This window comes from Megascapheus bottae, chromosome X, assembly GCF_031878675.1.
Source record: "Megascapheus bottae isolate mThoBot1 chromosome X, mThoBot2.hap1, whole genome shotgun sequence".
NCBI lineage: Eukaryota > Metazoa > Chordata > Mammalia > Rodentia > Geomyidae > Megascapheus > Megascapheus bottae.
Genome location: NC_143547.1, coordinates 26875447 through 26897982, shown reverse-complemented (window position 1 = coordinate 26897982; position 22536 = coordinate 26875447). Strand labels below are relative to the sequence as shown.

The following is a 22536-nucleotide window of genomic DNA, read 5'->3' as shown; positions in this document are numbered from 1 at the left end:
AGCATAAAAGTCAGTGGCTGCTAGGCCCAGTGACTCATGTCTGTAATGGTAGCTACTCAGGAGGCTGAGATCTGAGGATCTCTATTCAAAGCCAGTCTGGGCACTAAGTCCATGAAAATCTTATCTCCAATTAACCACCAGAAAACTGGAAGTGGCCCTGTGGCTCAAGGGGTAGGGTGGTAGCCTTGAACTGAAGAGCTCAGGGACAATGCCTAGGCCCAGAGTTCAAGTCCCACGACTGACCAAAAAAAAAAGAAAGAAAAGAAAAAGTCAGTGGCTGACTCTGGACAAAACCACAAAAATATTTGAAGCAAAAAAAGGGACAGAGGGTGAGGGGGTGGGGGAAGGGTAATGGGGACCAAGACATGTGAAAGGGTATCAATGTATGTGAATTAATGCACCTTCTATCTGGCAAATATCATGTAACCCTTTTATTAATTACAATAAAAATATTTTTTAAAAAGGGACAGAGGGCTCAGCTCAAGTGGTCCAGTGCCTGCCTAGCAAGTGCAAGACCTTGACTTCAAACCCCAGTACTCCCAAAAGAAAGGGTATCAAGAATTAAATCAATGCCCATAGAGTATTTAGCAAAGTGGCACACTTAAATGTTTCATCAATATATGGTTCTGTTATCAGTGTTTTTAAAAGCCACCTAGTTGTAAGTCCTTAGCCTCAGGACTTTTGTGGGGTTGAAACTGCACAAGCAAAAGCAGCCATGAGAAAAAGGGTGAGAGACCTTCCTTTGGGCCTTGGCACTTTCTTGACCTTCCAAGAAGGAAGAATCACACCCCGGGGTTGTCCCCAAACTGAGTAAACTGGATGCATTGTGAATTTACCATATTTCATCATTTGTAATGTTTTGTGACAAAATTCTTGACTAGCAGTTTTAGCACCTACATCCACAACAGTTTGCCTTGTTGCATTGTAGAAGTTGCTGACTGACAGTCTGGAGCATACTTTCAAATGTAGGAGGACAAAGTTCTAGAACATTCTTCAAGGACTCAGAGGTTTGGGCTCTCCAGCTCCCTCAACAAGTCTCTTGACCTCTTTGTCCTTACAAATTTAGAATGGTTTGCTTTACCATCAAAACAGGAGAGAAAGTTTGGCATTGGCTCAATAGCATGGGCAAGGTTCTGGTTCTATCTCCAGTGTCATAATTTTAACAAATAAATAAAGGTGAGAGATTGTGGTGTCTTAGGGTAAAGTCTTACCATGTTAAGGGAGAAAACAAAACAATCTAAGATGTGAGACTCTTCAATAATCTTAATTCTTCCAAAATACACTTACTAAAATCTATTATCATAAGGTTAACTAATAGTTCATAATAAGAATTTCAAGGCTCTCATTTAAATATGTATATATGGTCAGTTGTGGGGCCTGGGTGCTTGGGTACTGTCCTTGAGATCTTTTGCTCAAGGCTAGTGCTCTATCATTTTGAGCCACAGCTCCACTTCTGGGTTTTGGGTGGCTAATTGGAGATGAGTCTCACAGGAACTTTCTCCCAGGGCTGGCTTTGAACCATGGTCCTCAGATCTCAGCCTCCTGGGTAGTAGGATTACAGGCATGAGCCACTGGCACCTGACTACATACTATATTATATAGACATTTTTACTTTCAGTATAACACTTAATCATAAAGGTAAAAAATTTTCTGACTACATTTTCATCCATAAATCCAAAAACTATTGAACATTCATTCTTCCCTAATGGAAATGTCATGATACAGCTGGAGAAATGACTTTAGAATAAAGGAGGACTTGGAAATTGGCAAATAATACTAGCTCTGTGCCTCTCCCCTGAGGAAAAATAAAAACTGACCAGGACTTTGTATGTAATTTGCAGACCTCCTAAAGCTCAAAGATCTTCAAATCTGGTGATCATTTAGAAGTCACTATTGCCTGAGACTTGACTGGTTCTGATGACTTTAATCTTTAAACTGAAAGCCAAACTGATGGGGATCCTTAGGGGTTGACATTCTAGTATCTTTTGAAAACTATGGTTCCATGACCTAAGCAATAGTTCGATGGTGAGTAATTTGGGACACCTAAAATATTTACCTGAAGTGCAAGTTCACAAGGGCTAAGTGTTAGTGGTCCATGCCTGTAATCCTGACTGTTCAGGAGGCTGAGAGTTGAAGATCATGGTTTAAAGCCAGCTAGAACAGAAAAAAATCCATAACATTCAGAAGTCAAACTGTGGCCCAAAGTGGTAGAGTACCTGCCTTGAGCAAAAAAGCTAAAATAGTGTAAGATTTCAAGACCCCATACCTGAAGACAAAAAAATAGAACAAAGCCAGGCACAGTGACTCAGGCCTATAATCCTATAGCTACTCAGAAGGCTGAGATCTGAGCATCACGGTTCAAAGCCAGCCGGGGCACTAAAGCCTAGGAGAATCTTATCTCCAATTAACCACTAGAAAACCGGAAGGGGTGCTGTGACTCAAGGGTACACCAGTAGTCTTGAGCTGAAGAGCTCAGGGACAACACCCAGGCCCAGAGTCCAAGCCCCAAGACTGACAAAAAAAATTCAGAAGGCCATAGTTAGTCCTTCTACACGTGTTGAGTGAAGAGGGTAGTTTCTTTCTGACCCAAACCTTTTCTGATATCACATATAAACATATCTAAATCCGAGGAAATAAAAATGACCTTTCCAGGCTAGGCCCTAGTGATTCATGGTTTATAACCTGTTATCCTAGCTACTCAGAAAGCTCAGATCTGAGGATTGTGGCTTCAAGCCAGCCTTGGGGAGGAAAGTTCTCAGATTCTATCTCCAATTAATCACTAAAATAACTGGAAATGGAATTGTGGCTCAAGTTGTAGTGTGCCAGCCTTGAGCACAAAAGCTCGGGGTCAATGCTCAGACCTTTAGTTCAAACCCTAGGACCAGAAGGAAGGAAGTTAGGAAGGAAGGAAGGAAGGAAGGAAGGAAGGAAGGAAAGAAAGAAAGAAAGAAAGAAAGAAAGAAAGAAAGAAAGAAAGAAAGAAAGAAAGGGAAAGGAAAGGAAAGAAGGAAAGAAAGAAAGGAAGAAAGAAAGGAAGGAGAGAAAGAGAGAGAGAGACTAAAAGAAAGAAGAATGGCTTTCCTATTTGAAAGTTTCAAACACTGCAGTCTGAAGAAGAAAAGTAGATTGGACAGGCTGCTGTCCTGTTCTGTCTGTCAGCTCAGCTGACCTGCAGCTCACAAATCAATTCTAAAAAGGCTATTCTTCCAACAGGTTTGACAACTCGCTGGCTTCTGACCTTGAACTGCCTCCTGATGACCTGCCTTCTTATTCTGCAAATTACTCAGATGATTCCAAAACCTGGCGTCCAGTAGAGATCTTCAGGCTAGCGAGTAAAGAACAAAATGAGATTGCTGACAAGAGAATCTGTGCTTCTGCCTCAGCCCCAAAGACCTGCAGCATTGAGCGTATCCTGAGGAAGACAGGAAGGTTCCAGAAATGGTTGCAGGCCAAACGCCTCACACCAGACCTGGTACAAGTAAGTGTTTAGACTGTGGGCAGAGGGGGTTGGGAGAGAAGAGAAAGGAAGAAGAGAGGAAGGAAGGGAGGGAGAGAGGGAGGGAAGGAGAATGTTAATGAATCCACCCTCATCTCAGTCTAACAAAGAGAGATTGTAGTCCAAACTTTGACAAAGCACAGTCATGAAACAAAGGGGCTGTGACAAGACCTAATGAGGATTTATTTATAATAAGACTCCATCACATTTTCATCCACCATTCTTTTTGATGTGACCCTCCATGCTTATTTAAGAAATAGGACTAGATAGTGTGTGGCCTTAGTGGTAGAGTCCTTGCCTGGCATACATGAAGTCCTGGGTTCAATTCATCAGTACCACATACACAGAAAAGGCTGGAAGTGGTGCTGTGGCTCAAGTGGTAAAGTACTAGCCTTGAGCACAGAGAGGCTCAGGCACCACATCTAGGCCCTGAGTTCAAACCCCAGGATGGAAAAAAATAGCCATATAGCCAGGTGCTAGTGTCTCACACTTGTAATCCTAGCTACTCAGGAGACAGATCTGAGAAATCATGGTTCAAAGTCAACCCAGGCAGGAAGTAAAATCCTTGGAACTCTTCTGTTCCTTAACCACCAGAAAACCAGAAGTGGATCTGGCTCAAAGTAATAGAGCACTAGCCTTGAACAAAGAGAATTCGGGGACAGTGCCCAGACCTTGACTTCAAGCCCCACAACTGACATGGTAACTGATTGCTATTTAGGAGGCAGTTAGGAATAACTGTAGCTCATGATCAGATTGACCAAAAAGCAAGGAACTTTATATGAAAAATAAGCTAGGGCTGGGAGTTTGGCCTAGTGGTAGAGTGCTTGCCTAGCATGCACGAAGACCCGGGTTCGATTCCTTAGTGCCACATACTTAGAAAAAGACGTAAGTGGTGCTGAGGCACAAGTGGTAGAGCTCTAGCCTTGAGAAAGTCCAAGGACAGTGCTCAGGCCCTGAGCTTAAGACCAGGACTGGCCAAAAAAAAAAAGAAAGAAAGAAAGAAAAATAAGCTAAAGCAAAAATGGGTGTGAGTGGGGCGAGGCACAAGTGGTATAACAAGCACATGACCCTGAGTTTAAAACACAACACTTTCCCTGGATAAACAAATAGGTAAACAAAAAAACCCTAACATGTTCTTTGACTCCATTCTCTTAGATCCTTGTGATGGGCAACTAATCTAAGAATTTGATCCATGAAAATACCAAACTGTTAATATCTAGCAGCATTTCACTGTTAGCCCTCCAAGAATCCCTTGAGCTCAAGAGTTTAAGATCAAGCCTGAGCCGGGCACAGTGAGTCTCGTCTGTCATCCTAGCTACTCAGGATGCTGAGATCTGAAGATCAAGGTTCAAAGCCAGCCATGGCACAAAAGGATCTAAGACTCTAATCTCCAATTAATCTCTAGAAAATGGGAAGTGGGGCTTGGCCCAAGGGTAGGGTGGTAGCCTTGAGCTGAAGAGCTCAGGGACAGCGCCCAGGCAGAGATCAAGCCCCATGACCCACAAAAAAAAAAAAATCAAGCCTGGACAACACAATGAGATCCTGCCTCATAAAAAAAAATCCCTCTACTAAACATGTGCAAACTCTTTGCCTTATCATTATCCCCTGAACAGCACAGTTTAACAATTATTTAAATAGTGTTTAGGCTATTGTAAGTAATCCAGAGATGATATAACGCATGGCAGTGGATGTGCATGTGCCTATGTAAATGTTATGCCATTTTATAGCAGGAATTTGAGCATGTTACGATTCTGGCATCCTAGTATCATCCCTTATCAAATCCAGATGTGGCCTCTGAATTTGTCCCACTAGTGTTCCAAACAAGCACCCCTCTGTCTTTGATCTCATTTGGAACAAGATGAAATCTCTGTATGGTTATTCATCCCAGATTTGGCTAAACAGATCTGCTCTGTTTTCTGATACTTTGCTAGACACGTCATAGTTTCTGGTTTGGAAACCATGATCTTTTTATACTTAAATAGGAGTTTCAAACATCAGATGTAGAACAATTACAGCACGGACAGGATATGTGTATCATCCTTCAACTTCTCTCAAATGGCCCAGTGCTCATTCAGCCTATCTCAAACACCTAGATACTCTTGATGCTTGATTTAAATGGTTTCCCTTGCTCTTCCTCAAGGGCTACTTTCTAACAGGAACCTCTGCCAGAACCCTCAATCGTGTGTGTGTGTGTGTGTGTGTGTGTGTGTGTGTGTGTGTGTGTGTGTGTTGGCATTTGTTTAAGGGAGGAAAACACAAGATACAAGGGACTAATATATTTTGTTCATAGAGTAGTAAGGTAGTGGTGAGGGAATAAAAATCAAAGAAATAAAAGTAAAAAAGGGTGTCTGACTGGTTCATGGTACTTTGGAACTTGGGCGTTGACTGGCAGGGTTCTTTATGAATAAAGTCAACTTGGATGAGAAGTTAGCAGACTCTGAGAGTCTCAGCTTCCCCTCCTGCATGGTTCAGTGTGGCCTAGTCTTAAGCACACTCTCTCTGGATCCACAGACAGGATGCTGACAGCAAAGAGGCTGCCAAGGAGAGCCACAGGACCAAGAATGAAAAAGGAAATCAAACAATGCCCTATATATGTTGTCTCTGCAAGTGTAATGTTCATGCTAAGTAAGCAAGACTTTTCACATGCAAAAGTGGCATTGTTCAGATGGGACGATTCCACGGGATAAATTACTAGCCCACAGACAAGAACCACAGCCAAAAATATCACTCAGAGCTTTTTCACGATGTGCTTGTTCACAAATAAGGCTTACTCTGCTATTATGCTAAATGCCAAAGGTGCAAGCACCCGAGGAAGCCCGTGGATAATGAGAGTAAAATACACTGTGCCCACCTCCCATCCCAAGTACCAGCCTCATCCTCTGCTGACATTGTCCAATAGTCCTTTACCAAGAATGGACTAGATGGCTACAGAGCCTTTTCTCCCACGAGATGGCAGTAGAGAGTTCTCAACAGCTTTGTTTAAACAAGGATGGCTGGCACTTTGACTTCCTTGTCACATTATTTCTTTAAATAGACTGGATCCAGGAAATAAACCTAAATGCACATTAATCATTAGGTCAAAATATAGGTTTACATGTAACTACCAGTAAGGGAAAGTAAATTTTTGCTTATTTAACTCAAAAGTATTTAAGGGGCATTCACAAGACCTTCGTTAGGCACTGAGAGGGTTTATTTATAGGTATCAAGATATCTCTGCACTCTGGGAAATGACACCCCAAATGTTGAGATAGATCATATTGGAATTATCTGATATAAAATAGACTGTGATGAAATGTTTTATTGGATGTATAGCTATGTCTCAAATTAGATTTTTTTTTGGGGGGGGTGGTTCTGGTCCTGGGGCTTGAACTCAAGGTCTAAGTACTGTCCCTGAGCTTTTGTGCTCAAGGCTGGCACTTCACCACCTAAGCCACAATTCCAATTCTGGTTTTCTGGTGGTTAACTGGAGATAAGAGTCTCACAGACTCTTATCTGGGCTGGCTTTGAACTGCCATCCTCAGATCTCAGCCTCCTGAGTGCCTGAGTGCCTGAGTAAAGTTGTGAGCCATAGTCACTCCGCTAGAAAAAAACAATTCCAGGAGTTTGGCCTAGTGGTAGAGTGCTCATCTAGCATGCATAAGGCCCTGAATTCGATACCGTGGTACCACATACACAGAAAAAGCCAGAAGTGGTGCTGTGGCTCAAGTGGTAAGAGTACTAGCATTGAGGAAAGCCCAAGGACAGTTCTCAGACCCTGAATCCAAGCCCCAGCACTGGCAAAAAAAATAATCTTTATTGTTAAGTAGTTGTATAAAAAGATTACAATTCCTTAAGTCAGGTTGACGACAATGCGTATTGATCAATGTCACCCTTCCACCATTCTCCCCCGTTATTCTTCTTCCCATCCCATTCAGTTTTTCCATGCACGTGCCCCCTCTTCCCTCCCCCAAACATATTTCTGCTTTCTGGTATTCATTGTTATAACAATTAATTATTAGTAAACTACATAGCATACTACTTATTAGAAATCATTTAACCTGTCATCAGTTACCAGGTCAAGGACCCTCCAAAGAATGTTGCAGTGGGATTTTTGTTATTATTGTTTATTGTTTTGTCTTGTTTTTGTTTTTAAAGTAACATGACTACATTGATATTGAAACAAAAAAGCAACTAACTGATGGCTGTATCATTTTCATGATTATCTAACTCTGGAATCAAACATGAAATGACTATTGGTGGGAAAGGAAATTTATGTAGCCCAAAAGGCCATACCAGCACACCTGGGACAGTATTATTGCCTGTCTGCCCCCTGGTAAAAAGTCTTCCAGATCAGAGCTCCCATCAAAAGTGATTATGAAAACGTAAGACTTCCTCTCCTATAGCTCTCAGGAAAGAGATCATGTTTCATGTGTTGATCATAAGCGTTTCAAGAGATAGTATAGACTGGATGCATGTGTACCACGCTGCACTTTCTCTTTCCAATTATGGAGTAACTAGGGGTTGAAACAACATATTGAAGAATGTGATTTTTTTTTAGGATTAGTTACTAAGACCTTGAATTTGTGGCAAAGAAGTTTTTGTTTTTGCTTTTTTGCTTTTTTTTTTTTTGATCAATCATGGGGCTTGAACTCTGGGCCTAGGCTCTTCAGCTCAAGGCTAGTGCTCTACCACTTGAGCCACAGTGCCACTTCCAGTATTCTGATGATCAATTGGAGATACAAGTTTCACGGACTTTCCTGCCCAGGCTAGCTGTGAACTGAGACCCTCAGATCTCAGCCTCCTGAGTAGCTAGGATTAGAAGGATGAGCCACCTGTGCCGAGCCAAAAAATTAATTGGAAGGGAGACTTGACCTGTTTGTTTCCAGGCCTCTATTGTATTATTCATAGAAAAGAAATGACTAATCGATCACTCAGTCTGTTCACTAAAGTGAGTCTTAAACTCTTCTTGCTGTAGTGGTGAGTGAAAAGGAAAACGTAAAAAGCTTCCCCAGTTTTGACACAAGTTGAAAAAGAAAAGGAAATCAAGGGAAGACCAGGAGAAAAGTTGTCAAATGATAAGCCCCTAAGAGCCTCTTCCAGATAAAGCTCAGGCATAGAATCCGGGCCTGTCTTCCCTCCCCATCCCAGCCATAGTAGACGCGAAGCCTGAACAGTCTTGACAACAGATCATCCAAGACAGCCCATGTCTTTAAATGATTTTCTGCTTTCTTTGAACTTAAATATGAGTCAGCCAAGGCTCTTCTTAAAGAATTTAAGCCAGCCCATCTCCTTGCTATGAAATTCTTCCCTGGATATCTCATTTTCCATTATGTATATTAATCCTCCTGCCCACCTTATCTGCAAAATTCACTTGCTAGTTTCAATTATCTTCAGTGACCCACAGTCCAGGAAATAGTACATAGAATGTTCCAGAAAGAAATAATTTGTGAGTTTTAAGTCATTCTTATGAATGTATATTATTATAATTGCCCTATTGATTAAATACTGTTCATAATATCTTACTGTACCTGATTAATAAATTAAATCTTATCATTGGTTGGATAGATTAAAAAGCATAGTATATATAGAATTCCATATTTCCAGTTGTTTCAGGCATTCCCATGACAATCACTGAATTTCTCCTCTGAAGCAAATGCTTTTGCTGTGAAAATGACTCGGTTGTCTTGATCCTCTGGATTATCTCACAATAGACAGAGATTCAAATATATAATTACAGAATATTTATCTACAGAGAAAGTCAATTGGAAGAAATAATGATAGAACTAACTTGTGTGTTGATTATATTCCAAAATTTATCTCTTAGGTCACAAAATTCCTCAATAATATTTTTGTCGGTTGAAAGACTTAAACTAAGGGCCTGGGCACTATCTCTGAGCTTCTTTGCGCTCAAAGCTAATGCTCTACCACTTGAGTCACAACACCACTTCCAGTTTTTGAGTGGTTAATTGGAAATAAGAGTCACGGGGACTTTTGAACCACAATCCTCTGATCTCAGATCTCAGCCTCCTGAGATCTCAGGCATTATAGGCATGATATACCAACACCCAGCCTCAATAAATTTTTTCTAAGTAGAAGTATAAAGACTATTTTTTTGCTAATCAAATGGCTTTATGCTGCTGGGTGCTGGTATCTCATGTCTGTAATTGTAGCTACTCAGGAGACAGAGATCTGAAGATTGTGCTTTGAAGTCAGCCTGGGCAGAAAAGTCTTATCTCCAATGAACCAGCAAAAAGCCGGACATGGAGGTGTGGCTCATTTGGTAGAGTACCAATCCTGAGGGGGAAAAAAAAGCTAAGGGACAGTACCTAGGCCCTGAGCTCAAGCCTCAGTACCAGCAACAAAATAAATAAATAAATAAATAAATAAATAAATAAAAGATTTGTATGTATTACAAATTTCTATGTATTACTAAGTATATTTACTCCCAGTTTATATGTGAAAACTATCAATTTGTTAAAGATCACAATAGATTTCTACTCATAGAACCATACATACGTCACAGGTTTTTGAGTTAAACTTGAAACGTCATCAATGCAAGGTTTTGCAATAGTTGCATCTTTTATTGCAAAGTAAAATATCATCTGTCTTACCTTACCGGAGAAGAAGCTTGCTATCTTCAGAAACTGGTTATGTCTTCTTTGTACTGAACAGCTCATTAGAAAATTCATGTCAAATCTACCTTCTTATAACTCATATACATGTACATTGTTTCTTGAACTCATACAGATGATATATGACTTTTCTCCCTCCTGTATCTTTGTTTCCTAAATCATAGTTTTTTGGTCTAAACATTCTAATTATCCTTCCTATCTAGCCATTGCCTTCATATTGAAGCATATTAAACATTGTATCAACTAAAATCCCTTGCACAGCTAGACTTTGCTTAACAAGGAAAGTACACTTTACTTATTCTATTAAATATAATCTTGAATTAAATCTATAACTCTAGCCTATACACTTGATTCTGAGACTTTATAACAAGTGTCTCCCCAAGTATATGTCATCTTCAGTTTGAATACAACTTTTATCTATGCTCCAATTGTTAATAAAAATATTAAATAGTACAAAATTAAAGAGAAAAGTCCCATTGTTCTATGTGGATATCCCATTAATTTGGGGAAAAATTTATTTAACCAATTACAAATCGCCCTCATTTTCTAGCAGCCCAAATCTTTAAAATGTTATCCTGAAAATCCCTGTTGAATTCCTCTCTAAAGTTTCTATTCTACACATATTGCATTGCTCTAATTTTAAAATCAAATAACCAGGTCAAAGTGAGCAGGGAAGTTAGTCTGGAATTACTTGATCCAAAGAATCCTCAGTGATTTTATGAATGAATTATCACTTCTAGGGGCTCACAAACTATCCTATTAATAACCTGTTTTAGAAATGTGCTATGATCCAAGATCAGTCCACAAATCATCAGTTTTTCAGCTCTATCCTCTGGCCCCTTTTGAATACCAGAAATGAGTTTTCATGTTCTTTTCTGCTCTCTGCATTCACTGCCTCTAGATGAGCAATGTTGTTTGATAAGGCTTCTGTGAATCTCCGGGGTCATAGGACTCTCTCAGAATAATAAAGGCTTTGTTGGTCTACCTTACTTTCCATTTCTGTTCACCAAATTTTGCTCCATCTTCTTTAGATCAAAGAAGTCAAACCAAGATTAGAAATGAAAGTTGGAGGATTGGAGATATAGTTCAAGTGGTAGGTAGACCACGAGCTGAGCAAGCAGGCTGAGAGTATGAGGCCCTGCGTCCAAACCCTGATACTGGAGGGGGCAAAAAAAGAGGAAGGAAGGGAGTAAGGAAGGGAGGAAGGAAGGAGAGGAAGAAGAAAAAAATTGGAACTTGATTATTTCAGTCACCAAAATTTTCCCCATAGCTCTATTCAACAAGTCTTAGCTTTCTTTGTTTTCTATAGATTGTGAAAATATAATTTTTCTTGTCTCTTTCCTTCCTTCCTTCCTGTCTGTTTTTATTTTACTCTGTTTTTTAGATAGTCTCTCTATATAGCCTAGGCTGACCTCAAACAACTTCTCCTCCTCCTCCTCCTCCTCCTCCTGCTTCACCTCTTGCTCCTCCTTCTCCTTTTCCTCCTCCTCCTCTTCATTTTGTGTTGGCACCAAGGCTTGAACTCAGGGCCTCAGGCTCTCATTTGACTTTCTTGCTTAACTTCCTTGCTTACAGCTGGCACTCCACTACTTAAGGTATGCCTCTGGTGTCACTTTTTGAAAGTGGTTACCTTGGAGACAATCTCACAGACTTTTCTGCCCAGGCTATTGAAACTGTGATCTTCAGAATCTCAGCCCCCTGAGAAGCTAAGATTAAAGGTGTGAACCACCAGAGCCTTGCTGTGGCCTCAAATTCTGGATCCATATCACACATTAATACATAATTCTTAATTAGACAGCAGGATAAAATTTCTCATATATATTCACTAATGGCTACAACTCAGAAGAAGATATTGGACATTTCATCCCTTAAAAGGTTCTTTCAGGGCTCCCTACTCCTACCAAAATAAAAAAAGACCCCCTTCTAGGGTAGCCATTCATCCCAGTTTGCTTGAGGGATATCTTGGGTAAATTAGCAATGAAAATGCCACATCCCAAAATATCCTCTGAATCCCAGGTCAACCAAATCAGGTCACCTAATCCTCTGCTGAAAGTAGCCACTATTCTTGGCAAAATCACCATGGAAGCCGGGTGTCAGTGGCCTGTAATCCTATCGACTCAAGAGGCTGAGATCTGTCAGTTCAAAGCCAGCCCAAGCAGAAAAGTGCCTGTGAGACTCCTATCTCCAATTAACCACTCAAAAACTGGAAGTGGTGCTGTGGTTCAAGTGGTAGAGCATTAACCTTGAACACAAAGAAGCTCAAGGGACAGCACCCAAGCCCTGAGTTCAAGCCCCACAAATGACAAAAAAAAATCCGCATGAATCAATTTTGCCTGCCTTCATTTAAGTGGAGTAATATATTATCATATTTTAATGCAATATTATCAGTTCAAGCTACTTATCCATATTATTTCATGAATCAGTAATTTGGTTTTTTTTCACTGAAGTGTAACATTCCCCTGCACGATGATATCAAAATGTATGCTTCTATTGTTGATGAACATTTGGGTTGCTCTTAGATCAGAGTGTTGAGTAAAATTGCTGCCAGCATTTCTTTATATGTCTATCTCTGTACATAAACACAAGAAAGAGAACTTCTGAGTCATAGTATTGCCTGTGCATAGCTTTAGTAGGTATAGTATAGAGTGCCAGTCAGTTTTCTGAAGTTGTTCAATTGTTTTCTGCCTATGTGCTGTGGAAGACAGTGTTCCATTGTTTCCTATCAGCACCTATAATTGTGAGTTTTTACCTTCCATTATTTTGCTGGGTGTCTAGCAGTTTCTCATTATGTGGTTTCATTTGCATTTTTCTGATAACTAATGAGCGCATGTCATCTATTTACTGGCTTCTTTGATAAAGTGCTGACTTAATTGCGTCTGTTTTTGTATTGGCTTATCTGTCTTTATTACTAATTTGTACAAGTTGTATATTTATCTGCTGAATCCATGTCCTTTGGCAGATATTTGTATTATAGATAACCTCTCAGGCTCCATTATGGCTCTCTTTCTCTCTGTGTAGATCTTGTGTATGTGTACAAAAAAATTTTTTTTCAGCCAAGTCCTCCTCCTCTACCACACCTTCAGCTTCACCCTATTTATTGGGAGGTGGAAAGACACCATTTCTGGACTGCTTCAGAAAAATAAATATGCATATTCTTGTCTTTTACCTTTCTTTTCTCCATCACATCCTCAACCTGGCCATCTACTAGCCTCCCTTGAAATGCATTGTTTCCTTTTCCAGCTTAAAAACATTCTTTTTTTAAATATTTTTATTGTAATTAATAAAAGGGTTACATGATATTTGCCAAATAGAAGGTACATTAATTCACATACATTGATACCCTTTCACATGTCTTGGTCCCCATTACCCTCCCCCCCATCTTGGTTTTCCCTCCTTCCCTATCCAATTTCAAATAACCAAATACAAATATATCCAATATATCAGATAACAAAGTGAGATACTGTAACAATATGAGATAACCAAGGGACAGCAAAAGAGATGAGAGATAACATAGTACATTAAGGACAACAATTATTCATTATATGGCTTTTGTTTCAATATCCTGGAGGTCCTTTCAATTAGCTTCATACTATATGGCCTTATGTATCAAGGTTTTGCTCTATTCCAAATCTCTGCTAGGAGAGCCTAAGGTTTCTACTGATTATGACAAATGAGGGAAACCATTGAGCCTAAGTTCCTTTGAGTCTGGCTTATTTCACTTAATATGATTTTTCTAAGTCTTTCCATTTCCTAACAAATGGGTCGATGTCATTTTTTCTGACAGCAGCATAGAATTCCACAAATACCACATCTTGTTGATCCACTCATCAACTGAGGGACATCTAGGTTGGTTCCATATTAAAAACATTCTTTTCTTCTGTTTTAGTTGTTTTTATTGTTTTCTGGTCCTGGGGCTTGAACTCAGGTTTATTGATTTATTGATTTGATGTATGTGTATGTGCTGGTCCTTGGGGCTTGAACTCAGGCCAGGGTGCAGTCACTGAGCTGGCATTCTACCACTTTGAGCCACAGCTCCACTTTTAATATTTTTGGTAGTTAACTAGAGATAAGAGTCACATAGACTTTCCTGCTCATGCTGGCTTTGAACCTTGATCCTCAGATCTCACCCACCTGATTAGCTAAGATTATAGGCATGAGATACTGGCCCCTGACCACGACTGTCTTCAAAATAATATGAGAATTTGTGAGGGGGCGGGGGTGCATGTATATGACAGTTCTTAAGCTTGAACTCAAAGCCCTGAGCTCTGCTTGGCTTTTTGGCTCAAAGCTGGTGCTCTACTACTTAAGCCACAGTTCCACTTTCAGCTTTTCTTTTGATTAATTGGATATAAGCGTCTCACAGATTTTCCTGCCTGGATTGGTTTCAACCTGTGATCCTTAGGATCTCAGCCTCCAAAGAAGAAAGAATTACAGGTGTGAGCTACAAATACCCAGTCCCTATGAAATTCTCCCCCCAACACACACACACTTTATAGATAGGAAAGCTGAGGCCTTGTGATAGGTCACTCTAAGTACATTTTAGACCTAGGATTTGAACACAGGCCTGTCTCCTGACTCCAGAAATCACATCCTTAATTACTATTTTGTTTCTCTCCTACTTTGCTGTAGTGGAACCAGTAAGTCAATGGCATGAATGCTTTTTTGCGTATTTGAATGCATTTTAGCAAACCAGATTTAACTCTGACAAGAAATTGGGAGTGTCCATGACATCTTTTGTTTTTGTTTGTGTGTGTGTGTGTTACTGGGGCTTGAGCTTAAGGTCTTGCACTTGCTAAGCAAGTGTTCTATTGCTTGAGCCATTTCCCCACAGTCATTCCTGTTCCTCTATTTCAGAGAAGTTCACTTTTTCCCTAGTAACTAGGATTACAGGTATGTGCCATCCTGCCCAGGTATCCCTGGCATCTCACGAGCAATAACATTTTTAAGATCTTGCACATTATCTATGGAATAAACTCTAAATTATAAGGTGTAGTATTCAAATGATTCACAGTAGCTTTAACCTATTTTTCCAGTCTTCTCTGATAAACCCATGTCTGTATCCCAAAGGCCACAATGTTCTTTAACTTCTTGTGTTTACTCAATTCTGACCCTTCAACTTGAAATAATTGACATTAGATGTCCACTTGCCAAAGTCCTATTTATTGATCCAGACTTTCTATGAAGTCTGGATTCCACTATTGATTTTTCCTCTGTATTTCCAAAGCACCTAGTTACACCTTTCACAGAATTTGTCCTGTACTTTCTCGTGATGAGTGTGATATGCTGTATATTCTGGCTCACAAGAGTATCAGCTCCTTGAAGATAAAGCTCTTGGTTATTTATCTTTGTAATCCCTACTTTATATAAGGCATTTTACATATGTTTTGATAAATGTTTGCTGAACCAGTAATTTGTAACAACCTCAGAGGAAAAGTGAGCAAAATTTCTACCCATGTGAATGGTTGGAGTGGGAGATTTGGATTGGAGAAAGTTTCCAAAACTTAGGTACCAGTGGCTCATGCCTATAATCCTAGCTACTCAGGAGGCTGAGATCTGAGGATCGTGATTCAAAGCCAGAGCACTACCCTTGAGCACAGAAAGAGACTACAGGACAGAGTTCAGGCCCTGAGTTCAAGACCCATGACAAGAAAGAAAGAGAGAAGGGGGAAGGAAGGAAGGAAAGAGAAACAGAGAGAGAAAGGAAGGAAGGAGGGAGAGAAGGAGAGAGGGAGGGAGGGGAAAAGGAAGAAAGAAAAAAAGTACAAAATAAAAAAGAATGAGAGTTTCCAAATTCTTTTTTATTTTCCCTGCAATGCAGTTCCAGAAGGCCATTGGTCCTAGTAACAGGCTGTGTTTAAACTCTTAATACTTTCTTCTTAGGGGAAAACTCAGCTTTGCAGCTTGTCTCTCTAGTGCCTCTGGGGCTGCTTTCTCATCCAGGAAGCCACTTGTTTTCTTCTCTCCCCTGGCCCTTCCTTCCACCACACCCAAAAAAGATGGTTCCCTGGGAAGCCACCTGAGGTTCACAGCAGTGGGAGCAGTGTGGGCAGTGAATAGGATGAGAATAAGAGTTAGGAGGTGAGGTAGGAAGAGGATACAGAGATAGAGTGCTTGCCTAGCAATTATGAGGCCCTGATTCTATTCCTAGAACCAAATGGAAAATTGACAATTCTGCTTCTGGGATTATACCTTCACCAGAAGGCACCCAGGCGGTGGGAACAGAAGAGAAAAAGGCTGGGCTAGGAGTGTGGCCTACTGGTAGACTACTTGACTCCATGCACAAAGCCCTGGGTTTGATTCCTCAGTGCCACATACACAGAAAAAGCCAAAAGTAGCACTGTGGCTCAGGTGGTAGAGTGCTAGTCTTGAGAAAGCTCAAAGACAGTGCCCAGGCCCAGAGTTCAAGCCCTAGGACTGGCAAAAATAAAAAGAAAGAAGAAAAAAAGGAAAAGGAATAAACCTACCAGCCCCTCCCCCAGATCAACATACAAGTTTTCTTGACTGTCAGAATTCTCTTTTGCCTTTTGGGACCACAGTGCCTTTCCACAGTAGAAATTACTGAGCGCCTCTGGATTTTCCTGCAAGCTTGAGTGCATAGGTGAGTTGCCAGAAGTGCTTAGCTTCTTACCTTTTGATTTCTAAAACAAGAATGGAGGAAAGAGAAAAACCAGCAGTTCATAGAAAGAAATTGCCCAATGGAGAATTATGACCAGCTTTAGCATGCCTGAGTCAAAATGACAGACCAGGAAACAATGTGTTTCACTCTGTATCACCTGCCCTGACTGCCCCAACTATCAGCTGAATTGCCTGCCACAATGATTACAGCTCATCCACCAGGGAGAAAATCACTGAGTAGCCTACAAACACTCCAGTGACAAATCCCCAGGGGCCCAGGGAGGGAAGAAGATAAAGGTTCAAGTTGTAAATGGGAGAAGGAAAGAATGTCTCTGAGAAAAAGAGGAAGCCAGCTACAGCCTGCACCAATAACATCCAAGATGTCAGCTCTTCATAGAAGAGTGGATCGTGGTGGCCACCAAGCTACCCCTGGGTTCCAAATGTTTGCCAGAAAAAGATGCAAGGCCTATTACTGTGTCTCATATTTTTAATCCTAGCATACTTGTTCAAGATCAGCCCAGGTAGAAAAGTCTGTGACAGTCCAACTAACCAGCAAAAATCAAGAAGTGGAGGTATGGCTCAAATGGTAGAGCACCAGCTTTAAAGAAAAAAAGCCAAGCAAAAGCATGAGTCCATGAGTTCAAGCCTCAGTACTGACATTAAAGAAAGAAAGACACAGGAAAGTAAGAACAACTACTTGTAAGCCTGATCGGAGTTATTGATATATAGATACCATGTATGGCATTGTGAGATATTCAGCAAAATGGCCACCTACTTAACCATGACAAGGGGTGCCTCCAAAAGCAACCACTCACTTGCATCATAATTGGGGTACAGAACTTATAAAGATCAGAGACCAATTGAAGTCTAACAGGTGGTTCAATGTCCTGGAGATATTTCTATCCAGGTCTCTTAGGAACCAGGAAGTTGCAAGGCATCTCTTCAGTCCACCTCTGTCTCCAGGGCTACATTGTTTCTTGTCTCTGCTCCTTTCTGGATGTCTGTTTCATGACCTGTGGGAAGACTGAATCTCTCTGCATTAGTTATGTTCCCTGATTCTGGAGCATTGCCTGAGCTGTCTAAATCAGCCCCTCAGGAACTGAGGGTTGGGAAAACATTCTAAGTAATATACATCCATGTATCAATGTGTCAATCATTCTGGAGATAAGGAGTTGCTTTCTCAGTATCTTGGAAGTGTCTACTCCTTATTAGACCTGGTCTTGGTTACAGAAGTGTGATCATGCAAAGTTTTTGTCTACAAGGCACCAAACAACTAAGAAGAAATCCCATGAGCACACAGCATAAGGCCCATATACATAGACTGCAGAAGAAAAAATAAAAGGGGGACTAAAGGGGCTGAGAAAGCTACATGGAAGGGTAGGGCTTGAACTGGGAAAGAAAAGGAGGGAGGGAAAATGTTGATGACTCACCTTCCACTGGGTGGGGCAAAGACCAGAAGTGAGAAAGCATGGGCAGCCATTAGAGTGTTGAAGAGTAATGGGTAAACACTGTAATAGCTGAAGCTGGGAGAGCAAGGCTAAAGTTCATTCTACAGGACAGTAACTGTAGATGCAAGCATGCATCAAAGTCTTGTGGCACATACACACACACACACACACACACACACACACACACACACACACACACACATCAGACCTCAGATCTGGGGCAGGATATGAGACTTTGCTTTCCTAAAGAAAAATGACTTGAAAACAGCTAATCTTTCCATAAATGGGTCAATGAATGGTGCACAGTCTGTAGAGACAAGTGAGGACCCACACAAGGGTCCAAAGCAAGGGGATGTTGGAGAAAGCAAAGAAAGGAGAGCACATGTAAAAGATGTGTCATGTGCTATAGGCTAGACCGTGTCCAGAGTTCCAAAAGAAACAAGGGCATCTGAAATCCAGTTCCTGAACTTGTAGCATGGACTACTGGTCAGTACTGGAGAAAGCAGACCCAATAAGGAGGCTGAGTCTACATCCTACAATACTAGGAAATAACAGGGCCTGGTTGGGGCTGGGAGTTTGGCCTAGTGGTAGAGTGCTTGCCTAGCATGTACGAAGACCCGGGTTTGATTCCTCGGTACCACATACATAGAAAAAGCCAGAAGTGGTTCTATGCCTCAAGTGGCAGCCCACTGGCCTTGAAAAAGCCCAAATACAGTGATCAGGCCCTGAGTTCAAGCCCTAGGACTGGCAAAAAAATAGGGCCTGGTCAAGGACTTAGGCAGATCTAGGTTTACATCCTAGCTCTACTACTATGTACAAAACCCTGTATATATCACTAAGCTCTGTGGCACACAGAATCCTCATTGTGGGCTATCACAGTGTCTTGCCTCCAGTTAAGTGTGAGAACGAACATGTCTGCACATATCAGGAACTCATGCAATAACATTCACTATTGGTTTAGTTATCATTAAGTCAAAGGTCAATCCCCACACATTTGACCTTCTCCACACTCTGCTGAGCAGATCCCATAATTGTTATGGTAACCATCTGTTCAGGTTGCTTGAGGTAATTCCCAGTGTATTGCCTGCTGTGCTGATGCTGATTTTTTGTTAAAGCAAACTATTTTTTTCTTAAAAATAACCTGGTTCAGAAGATAAGTCATCAGGTCCCCTCAGTTATATATGAAGACATGGTGACAGTTGCTAAGTGACAAAACTGGGATCCAAACTCAGATAGCTTGACTACCAGGACATGCTTGTAACACTATCTCCTTAAAGGGGAGAGTTTGAGCGCTTATATTTTTCCTTAGAAATCTGGGGTGAAACCAAACAAAGGCCTCATATCTAAAATATATCAACAACTCAAAAAATTGAATCACTCCAAAACTAACCTCCAAAGTAACAACCATCCCATTAAAAAATGGGCCAAAGACTTAAAGAGAGTCTTCTCTGAAGAAGAAACAAAAATGGCCTATAGACACATGAAGAAATGCTCAACATCTCTGGTCATAAAAGAAATGCAAATCAAAACAACTCTAAGATTCCACCTCACTCTAGCTAGAATGGCCAGGATCAGGAAAACGAATGACAACAGATGCTGGAGGGGATGTGGCCAGGAGGGATCACTACTACACTGTTGGTGGGAGTACAAACTCGTTCAACCACTATGGAAAGCAGTATGGCAGTGCCTCAAAAGACTAAACATAGAGCTCCCCTATGACCCAGCAATTCCACTACTTGGCATTTACCCAACCACCCAGAAACAAGGACATACTAAACCCACTAGCACAACAATGTTCACTGCAGCACTATTCACCATAGCAAAGATATGGAACCAACCTAGATGTCCCTCAGTTGATGAGTGGATCAACAAGTTGTGGTATTTGTACACAATGGAATTCTATGCTGCTGTCAGAAAGAATGACATCGCTCCATTTGTTAGGAAATGGAAAGACTTAGAAAAAATCATACTAAGTGAAGTAAGCCAGACTCAAAGGAACTTAGGCTCAATGGTTTCCCTCATTCGTCATAATCAGTAGAAACCTTGGGCTTTACTAGCAGAGATTTGCAATAGAGCAAAATCTTGATACATAAGGACATACAATGTGAAGCTAATTGAAAGGACCTCCAGGATATTGAAACAAAAGCCATATAATGAATGATTGTTGTCCTTAATGTACTATGTTGTCTCTCATCTCCTTTGCTGTCCCTTGGTTATCTCATATTGGTATAGTATCTCACTTTGTTATCTGATATATTGAATTTATTTGTATTTGGATATTTGAAATTTGATAGGGAAGGAGGGAAAACCAAGATGGGTGGGGGGTGTGGGGGGGGAGGGAAACGGGTACCAAGACATGTGAAAGGGTATCAATGTATGTGAATTAATGCACCTTCTATCTGGCAAATATCATGTAACCCTTTTACTAATTACAATAAAAAATATATAAAAAAAAAGAAATCTGGGGTGAGCCAGGCACTGATGGCTCACACTTGAAATCCTAGTTACTCAGGAGGCTGAGATCTGAGGGTCACTGTTCAAAGCCAGCCTGGGCATGAAAGTCCATGAGATTCTTATCTCCAATTAACCATCAGAAAACTGGAAATGTCACTGTGGCTCAAGTGGTAGGGCAGTAGACTTGAGCTGAAGAGCTCAGGGATAGCGCCCAGGCCAAATTCCACAATCAACAAAGAAAGAGGGGGGGGAGAGAGAGAGAGAGGAAGAAGAAAGAGAAAGAAAGAAAGAGAGAGGGGGGGGTCGGGAGTTTGGCCTAGTGGTTAAAGTGCTTGCCTAGCATGCACGAAGACCCGGGTTCGATTCCTTGGTACCACATACATACAAAAAAGCCGGAAGTGGTGCTGAGGCTCAAGTGGTAGAGTGCTAGCCTTGAGACAGTCCAAGGACAGTGCTCAAGCCCTGAGCCCAAGCCCAGGACTGGCAGAGAGAGAGAGAGAGAGAGAGAGAGAGAGAGAGAGAGAGAGAGAGAGAGAGAGAGAGAGAGAGAGAGAGAGATATCTAGGGTGAGGGCCTGGAATGTGGCCTAGTGGTAGTTCTGGGCTCAATTCCTCAGTACCATATACACATAAAAAACTGGAAGTGGTGCTGTGGCTCAAGTGATAGAATGCTAGCCTTAAGTACCCAGACCCTAAGTTCAAGCTCTAGGACTGACAAAAAGAAATGTGGGGTGAAGGACTAGCTTCCCATCCTTCCCTCAGGCCAGTGGAATACAAGATAGAATGAACAGAATTTGGCAGTCAGCTTGGAAAGATGAGTCACAGAGATGTACCAGAATGTTGTGGTAGAGGCAGAAAAATACAGAGTGCATGAAACACCATGCTCCAAGACCTTGGGTGCTAGGAGAGCTTGAGAACAGTCATTCAAAATAAAGCTTCATGTATTTGAGACAGCTCTTCCTCAGCTTTCCATACCTAACTGTTAAGGACAACTTTCTTTGTGGGGTAAAAAATACTAATTTCTGACCTTAGAGAGATAAAACATTTCTGGCCTTAGATTTTCTCTAAGAGAAGTTACAGTTCCATCAGAACAGATTTTCAAATATGTCCAGTAGTGATAAATCTTTGTCTTTCCAGTAAGAGTTGCTTCTGAAAATCAGAAGTCATTCTAGTGGGTCGGTTAGGTCAGAAAAATACCCTTATCATCAACCTTATAAAGAGCAACATTGAGTTTCATCAGGTCCAAAACTTCTGATCCTAACCCTCTGCTCTTCCCTCATATTTCAAAACACATTTTTCTGGGTCAGTGGGATGCATGCTCGGATTCCCTTGGTATGAGGAGCAAATAATTCAGAGAATCACTCTTGGAAAATGAATTTATAATCATCTTCTGACTTAAACTTTTTTCTGATGAATACCACAGACCAATTTCTAATTAATATTTATGTATTAAGTACATGGTTCTAGAGTGTAGGAAGTCCAAGAGCTTGACACTGGCACCTGGTGAGGAACTCCATGTTGTATTATTCCATGGTGAAGAAATCACATGGAGAAACAGAATACGTGTGCTAGCTTACTTGTCTCCAGCGCTTCTTTTTTTATTTCCAGTCCTGGGGCTTGAACTCAGGGCCTGTGCACTGTGCTTGGGCTTTCTCAAGGCTAGAGCTCTACCACTTGAGCCACAGTACCACTTCCAGCTTTTTCTATATATGTGGCACCAAGGATTAGAACTTGGGTCTTCATGCATGCTAGGCTTGCACTCTACCACTAGGCCAAACTCCGGCCCCCACTTGAGCTCTATCTTAAGAGCCACTAATATTTTGTTGAGCCCACCTTCTTGATCTCTTCTAATCCCCATCTCCCAAATGCTTCCCACTCCAAATATCATTAACATATGATTTGGGGGATTAAAT

The 22536-nt window shown here is 41.0% G+C and overlaps 1 protein-coding gene across 1 annotated transcript in view; it reads left to right on the top strand.

Annotated features, from left to right (window-relative positions):
* Positions 1-22536, top strand: part of Dipk2b (divergent protein kinase domain 2B) — a 36688-nt gene that overhangs the window by 7064 nt on the left and 7088 nt on the right. Inside the window, exon 2 of the mRNA XM_090325849.1 lies at positions 3214-3478. Coding sequence (XP_090181975.1) covers positions 3214-3478 — 265 coding nt within the window. The remainder of the gene's footprint in view (positions 1-3213; positions 3479-22536) is intronic.